This window comes from Neomonachus schauinslandi, chromosome 13 (assembly GCF_002201575.2).
Source record: "Neomonachus schauinslandi chromosome 13, ASM220157v2, whole genome shotgun sequence".
Taxonomy (NCBI): Eukaryota; Metazoa; Chordata; class Mammalia; order Carnivora; family Phocidae; genus Neomonachus; species Neomonachus schauinslandi.
Genome location: NC_058415.1, coordinates 40342718 through 40355674, shown reverse-complemented (window position 1 = coordinate 40355674; position 12957 = coordinate 40342718). Strand labels below are relative to the sequence as shown.

Sequence of the window (12957 nt, the reverse complement as noted above, 5' to 3'; positions counted from 1 at the left end):
AGATGAGAGTAGGTCTTTACCTAAAATCTTTTCTCTACTTTTATACTAATTCATAATTACTTTATAGTCTGTCTATAAGTCATGTCAAAATTGCCAGATTATACTTGCATTTTTTGAATTTTCACTTTTGGATTTATCAAAATCATTGGTATATATTTATATCTCCTGGAATAAGAATTCTCAGATTTTTTTCGATTTCTTATGATGAATGACTGGAAATGGACATTTGGGACATTGCTGCTAAGAGTACAAGTTACTTATAAGGGCTGTTGGGGTTTATAGCTGGGGGCAGCAATTTCCTTCTCACCCAGCAGCCTCAGAAGCTTGAGAGAGAGGAGTTTGGCAGCAAAAGCTTCAAAATCTTTAAGAATCCCCACTCTAAAATTTGAGTGTTCACTTCTGAGTTGACCCTAAAATTATTTATTGAATTTCTTGGTTTTTAAAGGATGTGTAATATCAGATTCTGTTCTGACTCTATTCCATATTGCCAACATGTTAATATTTTTCAAATTGCAGGATTTTTTATTTTGCTGTAATACTGAACAGCATTTCGTTGTCTAAAGATGGGGAGGTTGGTTCTGATGTTTTGATATTTCTAAAACTAAGTAGAAACCACATTTGTTCTATAATGCTTTCTCCAAAACTTTCATTCCTTTCTGTATACATATAGTACCCTCTCAGAATACTCTGTACTAGACAGTTTTGATGTCTGTAGAAATTATACATTCGCAAAACATTCAAAAAAGAATGCAGTGTTAAGAGAAAGTATACATTTGTTAGTCCAGTCTTTACTCACTCTCCTTCCTCTTGAATCCAAGCGCTTTGAACAATTACAGCAAATTTCAATTCCATTTACCTGGGCTTTCATAGTGACCTTCTAGCATCACTCTTTTTGGATTAAAAAAAAAATTCTTTTAAGGTTTCCAGAGTGTACTCTTCCTCACATTGATTTAAGGCTTAATTATTTAAGGTTGTTAAACCTCAGTATTAATTTTAAATCCAATGAATTCTTAGTATTTAAATAAAATAAAATATATTTTAATTAAAGTTAAAAATATAGAGATTTTGCTTACTTTTTTTAAATACAGTATGCTTGCTGTTTTCATTTTATGAAAAAATTCAGACTATCCACAGGAAATTTCACACCTGGGCCTGTTTCTGTCATAATTTGAATCCATGCATCTCCCACAATGTGAAAGACGTGATGAATTTGTTAGGTAGCATAAGAAAGAAAAGGAGGAGAAGGAATCACAGTAAATTTAATCCTTCCACTGAAGTCTTCCTCCTTCCCCTATTCCTGCACCCAAAGACCAGGAGGCATTTTGGGAAAACACTGGTAGGGGTATTATTTCATTATATAAACTATGTCATTACATAACTTGAATATAGGCCTATTAGACAACAAACAGGCAAAACAAATGCTGTCTTTTTTAGGTTTAGATTGAGGCTTTGAGGAAGCAGCACATCCATTTTCAGTAATTTTTTCCCATTATTCTTGGAATAAATAAATCATTTCTCTCCACTTGACAGGGAAGATCCTGTCTTCTTATTGATAGTAGAAGGTAACAGGATAATCACAGTGACGACTATCTGATGTTTTAAATTTAAGCAAGAGCAGATTATCTGTGACCCAGATAAAATAACTAGAAATTAAATTTAAAAATCTCATTTCCAAGGTTAAAAGATCTCAACTCAACCAGATGTTTCTGTGGAATAGACTAATCTTAAACCCAATTTTAAAGGATTACCTTTGATTATTTTCAGATTTAATTTTAGACATATGTTTAAATATATGTTTGTACATTTTTACTAAAATTACTATTGAAGTTAAAATGTTTCCAAAGCAACCTGCTTTGAAGCATTCTTTATTTAGGGAACAGATTATTCTAATTACTCCTTACTTAGCCTGCTTAGCCTTTTTCTGTTTGTTTCTGAGTGAAATGGATAGTGATGTTATTAATGTAATTGATGTTGTCAGAATTTCTCATTGAGCAGTAGTTCACACACAGCCAAGAATAATGTCCATTCTGATGAGCACCAATACTAATGGTGCTGGATGACTGTGTTAGTCATGTTTTCAGTCCCTGGGCTTGGGGAGAGTTCATCAAGAAGCGATGTAGCAGCTGGTACAGCGCCTTCTGGTGAGCTTCTGACAGTGAGCTATTGTGTACCGTGACAGTGCTCTGACAGTTTATCTAGATTTTGTATACAGGCATTTTTGTTTTCTGGGCACCGTGGAGTTGATATAATAGCTTAAGCTTTTGATGGAGTCTCTGGAGCATAGTGCTTTTCTCAGTTGTGGTGAGGTTGAGGGTAGGGTGGGGAAGATGTATTTAGCTGTGGTTTTCTGCTTTAAATTCTCAAAGAAAAAAAATTGAGCTTTTGCATTTGGTCTCACAGGTACTGTTGTTGGACTCTACTCGAATTACTACAGATAGCTTGAAGTAAAGCTTTTCAAATTAAAAGGGGGAAAATGTCCCTCCCCACCACATACTGACTCATGATTACTTAAATAAATACAGAAAGAATCACAAATGCAGGGGTGACTTAATTTTAACTTGGTTATCTTATGCAATGAAAAGTATCTTATGTTCAAAATGTTCAGTTAGTTTAAATGAGATTATCTATTAAATAGCATTCTCATTAATCAGACAATTAGTGGGCTTACCTGCCTTTTAATATGTACCCAGAAATACAGTCCTGAGATTATTAATCCTTATAATTAAATTTTGCCAAGTATCCCACTGAATCACTGTGGTGAATTAACATCATTCAGTACGATCTCTGTACAAATTATGTTTGGTTTACTCAATTCCAAATCAGCATTGCAAATATGGAAATCATTGCTAATTATGCTGAGCCCAGCTCACTTTACATTTTTATAAAGGGTGCTCTGTATAGCATTTTCTTTGCTTTTCTGAATTATATTTTTTGTTTAAGAAAAACAAAAAGAATTTCTAATAGAATACTTCTAGTTGTAATATTATATGAAATATCTTCTCAGTGGCTTTTAAAAACCTAGAAAAATCATTAAGATTTTAAGTGCCATTTCTTACATGCTTTTAATTATTATACACAAATATTGGCTAATTAATATTTCTTTGAACTTTGAATATGTAGAGAACCTTATAGTACCTAGGTTCCCCTTTACCAAAGAATTACTAAGTTACATTGCACAGTAATATAAAAGCATTCTTTTGAAAAATGCCTGCTAGCATCAAATTTATTATGTGTGGGATTGGATTGCTCTTTAGCATAAACATGTTCCTTTGTGAAAAATATATTTATGTTGTGTCATCTCTCTGGCTCAATGTCGTAACCTCCTTGTATTTCTGATAAAATTACAAGTAATTACAAACTATTTAAATCTATTGCTAGAAGTTCTTCCATAGGAATACTGCATTTTAATTTCTCAAAGCATTACTGATTGCTTGAGTGATTAAATCGATGCTTTTTTTTGGTAAAGAAGCTAAACATGTAAGAGTTTTCATTTTACTTGCATTTTTACCCAAACATTCATTTTATTTTCTCATGTTCTGAATCTACATGAATTTTTGGTCTGACTTTAATACATTACCGTAGAATTGGAGAAAATATTGAATCCTATATTTATAGTTAACTTGTAGGTCTTTCTCACAACAGTTCATATACTTCTCTGTCACATTTTGTCAATATATTAGTTACTCCCTAAATCTTAGCCAGAGAGGCACATTAGCCCATCTTACCAGTATACTGGTAACCAAAAATCTTATTGAAAGTATAATTTTGTATTAAAAATGTTTAAGAGTAGTTGACCTGGAGTGTTGATTGGGAGCATAGTTTCCAGCTGTTTCAAATGTTTAGCATAAGGCTGACTTACACAATGTGTTATTGTATGTAACCATTCTCTCTGGCATTCTCTGTAACCATTCTCTCTGGCATTCTCTGTGTATTTCTGTATGGTTATCTTGTATACTTGACTGCTTTCACTAGACTGTAAACTCCTTGATGCTAAGGATTGTGTTATCATAGGTCCGTAGTAAATTTTTGATAGATGGATAAACGAGTAAATGAATCCTGGCTTATGTGCGTAGTACTTATTCTTTCAACTGGATGGTAAGCCCCTTGTGGACATTGGATTTTATCTGTGTAGTGTCCCGTTGTCCTTGTCATTTTATCTTTCATTATAAAATCCACCTTTTAGAAGTTATATTCTGATGTAATTGAGATACTATATCTCTAAGCCCTCTCAAAAAAAGAGTGTAGCGGGAAGCAATATCAATAAAAAGCGTAACAGGCAATATCAGTAAAAAGTAGGACTGCCATTTATTGAGGAGTTATTAAGGGCTCTAACATATATTAACTCATTTAATGCTACCAAAATCTATGAGTAAGGAGTTATTATTTGAAAATTGAGATACAGAGTTTTAGTAACTTTCCTGCGGTTTTGTACAGCCAGAAAGTGGCTTGATGAAGAGAAGTACAGGAATTATTTTGGAAAGAGATTTTCAGTGACTACACATAAAAGCTCTACTGCCTTCTCACTTTGGCTCCGTGACTGATTAAATGTTTACATGAACTCCAGGTCTCTGATAAAAGAAAATAGCTGGTCCTCTGTTGGCGATAGAGGCTTAAAGAACCGATTATTTCAAATGAGGAATATAGTGACTCCTGGCTTCAAGGGAGGAGAGAGAGCTGTGATTAACAGGAAGTGTTCTCTCTTTGGATTGCGGCTAAGGACTCGTGCTAATTCTGTCCGTGTCCAGTGAGCTTAGTGCTGCAAACATATACTGAGTACCCACTGGACACAACATACGCTGCTAGGTGCTATGCAAAATAACAAAGCTGCTGTCCCTACATTGATATGAGGGGCTAGGAAGTCAAGCAAAAGTCTGTCTTAGAATTAATAGACATTAGTAATAGATAAAACAGGTATATAATCTCTAGTTGTGAAAAAAGTTCCTAACTCCAGATTAAATCAACAGAATCACTGAATAAGGTATGTGCAACAGAGTAAAGTAAGAATAAAGAGTGGTAGGCAGTCATCGAGGTTAGATTGAACTATCTTTGTGTCTTTGTGATAGAATGCTCTTAACTTGCATCAGGTTTTCAGTCTGGCAGGTCTAGAAACTCCATTTTGAAAACATTTCCAGAGTTGGGTCCAGAGGCAGTGACGCTTAATTTCAGACTCCAAAGCGATAGTCGTATAAACCAGATTGACTGTTTATCCTCCTATGTGCGGTCGTCAGGTGTGCCAAAGGACTTCCCAGCACATTCTTTCTCCTGTACGACAACACATATGGCAGTGTTGCTTGGTGAAAATGAACTCGAGGCAGGATGAGTCAGTTGGATGGATTGTATCATCAAGCTGTCTATTCCAAGAGGGCCAGATTCTCAGGACTGTTAACCAGGAAATGTCTGGTGATAAATTCTTGCTCTCTGGTTCCCACTGCTCCTAATTTTACTAACAGACAATAAGTACTTTCCTCTCCCTTTCTGTTAGGAACTCCCCCCACCCCATTCCAGATATAATCTTATTAGTTGGGATATTTTAACTTATCTTCTTAGACTGAACCTGAAAGATCGTTTCTTAGGGTAAGATCAGCCAGCAGGAGAAGATAAAGTATCGGTTGATAAAATAGGCAAGGCCCATATAGGTCTTGCTGTTTCCAGTTTATTCTTTTTTAGCAAAGAAACTTTCAGTTTTTAAAATAAGAAAGCAGGGGCGCCTGGGTGGCTCAGTTGGTTAAGCGTCCAGCTCTTGATTTTGGCTCGGGTCATGATCTCAGGGCTGTGAGGTCAAGTCCCACTCTGTGCTGGGTGTGGAGCCTGCTTAAGATTCTCTCTCCCTCTTCCTCTGCCCCTCCCCAATGGCTTGCATGTGCTCTCTCTCTCTCTCTAAAAATAAAATAAAATAGGAAAGGATTTTCATGTATCTCGTAGTTAGGCAGATTGATGGAAATCTTAGATATTTTGGTCATTAGACCCATCATCGTGACATAAATATTTTTCTGGAGGTTAAGTTATCCTGATTATAGACAACATACTATAAAAACTTGTTTCTTATCGTTCTTTGAAGAACGAATTTTTCTGGATAGCTGAGTTTTATGTATAGCTAAGGATTTATAAATTATATTTATACTCCTTAAAGAAAGTATCTTACTGGTCATTTCCTGATGGTCACTAAAGATTGAATCTTTTATGCTGAATGAAATTATCTGCACCAAAATCTATTTTAATTATTTCTAGTGTGTTTCTTTCTAAAATAGTCCACATTTCCCTGCTTTGCAACATAGGCAAAAAAAGTATATTAAACCTCATTTGCCACTTTTGGCACTAACTTGTGGTTTTCAGGGTTCTACCATTAGTAACCCTCTCTCCTCCTCTGGTTTGCAGTTCCTGTTGTATTTACGAATGGGATAGCATGTTGACTTGTGTTGTTCTGAGCACGTTCTGTAAGTGCCAAGGACGTGTTTGTGCCATGTTTGTCTATTCAAATACAAATTGTATTTTTTTCTTACAACAGTATTCTTGATAGCTGAGTTTCAGAGAGAGGTAAGCATTTGCTATTTCTAGAGGGGACAAAAAAGGTCTTTCTTGGCTAGCCTCACAAATCCTGTTCAAAAAGTCATGGTAAACATCACATTCTTTGATAGAATAAACCATCTGTTTATAATGACTTAACAGGTACTATTCTACTTATTTCTTGAACCAGATTCTGGAAAGATGTCAAAAGCACTTGGAAGTAAAAGCTTTTCCCACATGAAGTCTAAATCCAAAGTCTTTGAAGTTGATTCTTTTATTGCCACAAATAAGTACCTCAAAGTTTTAATCAAATTGTAAATTTATGCATAGTAAAAATTTACTATACTAGGTGTACTAGTCTGACTTTGTAGTTGTCTTTCTTATCCCGACATAGTTTGTGAGTATTATCCACAATGTGATTTGAGGCCATTTACTTACATGTCCTAAGAGCACTTACAGACCTCTGTCTTGTCTTTTCCTTCGCCTGGTTGTACAAGCTGCCTTCATCGTTTGGGGGCAACGTGTCGCCCATCAGTGCTAAGAACCGTTCAGATGACTTCATTCACTTTCCGTACAGATGTGGAACTGAGGCCCCGCTTCCCTCTAAGCCCATAACCAACGTTCTCATGTATTTGCAGACTGTGTTGTCACAAAGTAAAACGTTATTTTGAGGAAATTATGCAACAACACTGAGAAAAGTTAATTATAAATAGACTTGTCATTGGACACCATGAATTTCAAAGCATGATAGGAAAACTAATGAATATGGAATATGTGGCTAATCTACAATCTTGTCACAAATTCCCAGGAAATGTGGAAATGAAACACTGCTATTGGTGACTTTGTCATCTAACAAAATAGTTTTTTTTTTCTCGTATGTGGGCTAACAGTAGTTATTCAACTGTTCATACATCAAGAACTTAATATTGTGAGCTGTTGATGTCACTGCTGTAAGGAGAATTTTTTAAAGTCCATGTTTTTTTATTAGTACCATTGGAAGAGAGTCTACAACCGAAGTTCTTGGGATTGGAGTTGCCATCTCAGATATCTGCGTGAATAGTTCCTTTTAATAACAGTGTAGTCCACCTGCCATATGTGAGCAAGCTCTTAAAGTAGAGGATAAGAGGAGGAAAACTTCTCTCACGTTCTTCATATATTTAAAAGAACATATTTTCTTTTGTAGTACTTTGAAGTGTGTTTAAAATGTAAATATATGTCTAAAATAAGATGTGTGATTTGTGTTTTGATTTTCTGGCTATTACTTACCATCACAGTTTCTCAGCCTAGTGATGGATTTTCTCTTAATGTAAATGAAACCAGCATGTCTAAAAACTGTCTTCTCTTTGTTGAATTGTTTCGCTTACATACTTGTGTTAGAGCTTTATAGAAAACATGTAATAAGAAATTGTATTATTACGAAGATACTGATTTTTCTGTTAAAGAAATAGTTTCACTTTACTTTTCAGAGTAATCGATACTGTAATATGGCAAATGCATAGATTGCCTTGTTGGATTTGTGTTTGTTTATAGAAATCCAGAACCAGTAGCCCTCTTTGGCTCTTGGCAGTTTTCTGTTCATTAGTGCCTTTAATTCGTCATTTTGGTATTTATTTTTTAGTGCATATTCACTGACAGTTGGAATTAAAAATAAATCCTAGACTTTTAAAAGAATTATCAAAGAAAGCAAATGTAATAGAAGGTTATATTTTAATAAAGTGAGACTCCTACAATTTTTGTGAGGTTTTGTAATTGAATTTTTTTTTTTTTTTTTTTTTTGGCACAGTGTAATGTTCATTCTGTTTTTGTCAAGGGGATTTCAGCAATGTATGTGGTTAATTTAAAATTCTTAGTACCCATATGTAAACTGCTTAAATCTTTAGAATATTCTCTGAATATGATGAAAAGCCTCATAAAGTAGATAGAGGATAAAGCCTTGATAACTTTGTTCCATCTGAGTATAATTTTTCTTTAATTTTCGATAGGATACAACGTCTATTGAAAAGATGTCAAACTGTTGTGAAGAAATGTAAGTATAAATGTGAAGTCCGTAGCACTCTTTATTTAAAACTGGAAACGGCGGGCCACATTTGAAAAATGTGTGCATGCAGTGGAAAGATAACATAATCATGGCTTTTACTCGGGGCCCTGTCTAAGGCCTGAGCTAGACAAGCATAATCCAGTCTTCCAGTAGGGGTCTTCAAGCCATGGTAGTTTTCAAACAAAATAAGTACTGATCGTTCTTGTTCCTTGTCTAACTAAAGTAAGTTACATTATTTGTCCCGAAAGTACATCAAAAGAGATTTGCTACTGAGTTGTTGACACACATTCTGTTAATCCCGAGATTCTCCTCTGCTTCAAAAGTTGCCGTAGGTTGATTGACGACACAGATACAATATCTGCTATCCAGAGTTAAAACTCAGCTGCATGCCATAATGAAAGAAAAGCTGTGTTTGTGATGCTGGGACACAATTCATCAGAGTCCAGTAATGGATCCCCAGCCAACCTGTATTGTTTTAGCTGACTGAAGTACGCCGTGGGAGTGCTGTCTTTCACTAATAATGCTGTCTTCTGTAGATCGAGGCCCCGAAAGCCATGGCAGCAGACCTTCTCAGAAGTTTTTGGCACTCGTTGGAAGATCCTGTGGTTTATTCCTTTCAGGCAGAGGCAACCACTGCGAGTTCCCTACCACTTTGCCAATCACGTCTAAACAGATGGATGGTGGGCACAGATGGGTCCTCCATGCTGGAAGTGCGTTACAGGTTTTCTGATAATAGAACTATGACAGTCTTCAAGTCAATTAAAATCCACCCACCAATCTTAGGCATCATAATGTGCCCCAGGCTTTATTTTAATAGTGATCTTGATCTGTTGTGGGACTAATACGAGATCTATATTTAAGTTTTAAAGCATGTTTACTTTCAAATTAGCTTTCCACAGGGATTTCTTTAAATGCTTTTGTGATTAGACCCCAAAGGCAGTGATTGAAATAAAATAATTGTACATAATTTTTTTTAGTACTGACAATGTTACAGATTTTAATTTATGGGAAATTTCAGATGTTTATTTAGATTTTTCACTCTTAAGCAGTACTAACCAAATTTGAATTTAATTCTTCAGGTTTACAAAAGTTGATACATCTTATATGTAAGTTTTCTTTCTTCAAATACATCATAATTTAAATAGCAATACTGCCTTTTATATGTGCTGCAGGATTTTTTTAATGCAGTATAGAATTGAACAACAAGAAAAAAACAAAAACAACAACAGAAAAAGGGCAGTGTTTTCTTAGAAGTAGCTCTCTAATGCTTTCTGTTTTTCTCTTCACCAAAAACAAAATAAAAACACCACTAAAATAAAACACCAACTACCTACCTTATTTTAAAGGAAAGATGAATTTTTTTCCATATTAACTTTCCCACTTCTTTTCCCTGTACTGATGTAATTATTGGTTGTTGTTAAAATGATTGCTCCAAGGCAGAATTTTTGACCACACGGACATGTATTCTGTTTTACCCTAAGATTTTGATGAGCAAAAAGGGTAGAGAATTTGCAATAATTCCACAGGTACCTTTTCTAGTACTGTTATATTAGAATACATACGTTTTTTAAATGCTAGTGTACTAGATAGTATACAGTGTACAGCATAAAGAGGGATATTGTGCTTTTACAACACACACATGTATATATCCACTTTTTACTTTTATTTACCCACTAGTAGATCTAAAATTACACATTGAAGGTTTATATGTAATAGATATTGGCCAACTAAATAATGAAATTTTATTTATAGGAAGTTGCTAGTAAAAATAAGTAACCTTTGTGTACCTATAATCACCCAAATTGAAATGAAATTTTAATCGGCCAACTGTAAATTTGGATTGAGAGACCTTTTGTTAGTAGCTAATGTTAAGAAATGACCTTACAACAAGAAAACATAATGGTCCATATTTATCATTAGCTTATACAAGTTTAAGTTGCTAATGGCGATGGTCTCTTGGAAAGCATAGAAGATTTGTGTGAAAAGACATTTAGCATGCTTTGAAAAATTCAGCTTTTACATTTTTTTCCATTAGAATACTGCAAAATCCATATATCTTTTTAGAAAATGTATGTCCTCACGGTCTTTGCCTTGAGGAGAAGATTGAAGGGGTCTGCTGTTCTTGGAGCATATCAATATTTTCCTTTTAGTTAGTTTTGAGAGTCAGGAGTCACACCTGAGAAATCATGAAACCGAAGATTTCCATTGTCAGCCAATTAACTATACTGTAGTTAGTTCTTTCAGGAATTGTAAATATCTTCCCAGATAATTGAATAAGCTGTTCTCAGAGATATAAATACCATGTCTTTTATGTTCTGACTGCACTGCTTTATTAAAAATTTAGAAGTGGCAGATGAAAATATTTATTGGTGCTGATAAGATGCATAGTAAATTTAATACAAGAAGTATATTTATAGAGCTTTAATGAACCACAAAATTAGTATGTTCGTGTCAGGCAACTGGGTTGGGTTTTGTACAAGCTAACATATTGACCAAATTTGGTCTGGTGACAGAATGGTTATAGGGAAGTAATGTGTAGATACATAGATGGATATCAGTCAAATGCCTTATGCTGTATACATTCCTGTCAAATGAGAACCTTGGGAAAAAGCAAAGCCAACTCTAGACCCCCCACTAAAGAGTTTTATGGACATATTTATACTTCAGATAGTAGCAGTAGCTACCTTCAAGGTACACACCTGGGAGGTCCTCAGTACCAACCTCTGCCTCAGCAATGAGAGCCAGAGGTGGTCTCTTTCCCACTCCACAGGTTGTTTTTGTTTTTCTTAGATACACCACTTCTAGGCACATTTTCTTCCTCCTTTCTCTTTACCCTCCCTGGTCCTGATCCCGCTACTTGATTCCTCTAAGTTACTGGGATACGAACTGATACACTAGGCAAGGCATATATTTATTTTGTTTGAATGGCAGAAATGCTATATATCAATCTATTTATATAAGAATCTATATTAAAGCATATCTATATGTATACTTATGCTGTAACTTTCAGTATTCCCAAGTTAGCACACCTAACTGGGTTTATAATTCTTGTGCCACGACTTGATGAAGGAACCAACTGGCAGTTTCCTAGGGAGTGCATTAAGTCTAGTTGTGTTCTGGCTGCGCCCTCTTTTGGCTAATTGGGGTAATTATACTGGCTCTAGAGATTTACTGCACCACAATTAACTGTATAGCCTAATTCTGAACATGCCAGAACTTAGGGGGAGTGCATGTACAAAAATGTAAGGGTTTATGAAAATCAGTGTGTTCCAGTTTATGATGGCAACGTCTAGTTTGTATAAGTGTGATAACTACTTTGCTTCATTTATGTATATTCTTATTTTCTTTTACTCTCAATTAGAAATTTCTATCAGATCAGGATAAACAAATGTAAACCACCTCATGAATTTTATTTTAAACGTTACTTTGGCAAATTAAGTCCTTAGGATTAGGAAAGCCATTACCTAAAATGACCAATTTATTACAAACCACAGAAACTTATTGTAGTTACATCAGCAAGTACCTAATGTGTTTTAAAGAATATAAAAAAAAAATACGTTTAGTTTTTTTAATCTCAGTTTTGGAATGACTTTTTTTTTTTTTTTTTTTTTTTACTAATTCTTCATTTAAAAAAATAAGAGATTAATAATTCTTTCTATACTTTTCTTCATTCTTTTTTAACTCTCCTATTCAGAGTTATAGCTGTAACTTTAGTAGTTTTTGTGTTATGTATTTTGGATAGCCATGAAAATAAGTAATGATGTGTGGAGCATTAGAAAATAGTTATGAGCAGTGGGATTACTGATGTGATCCGTTTGTTGGAAGAAGTATTTCCTTACAAACATTCCATTTTGTTTTAAGCAAAATATATGTTAAAGGATGCTTTACATCAGCCAAGTTTGTAGCTGGGCTTCTGGAAATGAAAGATTTTTAGCTAGATGCTCTAGGTTACACCTCTCAAACAGTTATATTTGTTGTTGTTCTCTTCTGCAAACAAACATGTTTACGGGCCCAAGATTGCAGGCAAAAAGTGACTGAGTTCAGAATCCCCCAAACAGTAGGCATTCGGTTAAAGAGCTTTTGGTACTTTGTAACCAAGACATATAGTTTTAAAATATGTGAAGGTGTTCCATTATACGAAAGATACTATTTTGCTTAAGAGTTGTATTAAAAATATTTGTGGCTAACATAAGAGATAGCTGTATTTAACATTTTAGTTGATGTATTAATAATCTCTTTTAACAGAATAAAGCATAGTTTACTTTTAATAGTAATGGAATTAGAGCACATAAACATATATAATGTTCAGTATAACAACTAAGTTAAAGCTTCTGTTAGATTGAACATCAGTGAATTTTTGCTAATGCTTAGAGGTATTTTTCTCTAAGGATGCTGGCCAGTTATAAATATTCATC

The 12957-nt window shown here is 34.5% G+C and overlaps 1 protein-coding gene across 4 annotated transcripts in view; it reads left to right on the top strand.

Annotated features, from left to right (window-relative positions):
• Positions 1-12957, top strand: part of ZDHHC21 (zinc finger DHHC-type palmitoyltransferase 21) — a 67949-nt gene that overhangs the window by 50791 nt on the left and 4201 nt on the right. For 3 of the 4 annotated variants that reach the window (XM_044920629.1, XM_021682449.2, XM_021682446.1), the window contains 2 exons: positions 8487-8530; positions 9079-9748. In XM_044920629.1, the coding sequence (XP_044776564.1) occupies positions 8487-8530; positions 9079-9211 (177 nt within the window). In that variant the 3' untranslated portion in view covers positions 9212-9748. Of the gene's footprint in view, positions 1-8486; positions 8531-9078; positions 9749-12957 lie in introns of those variants that run through there. The other variant, XM_021682448.2, reaches the window with a different exon arrangement.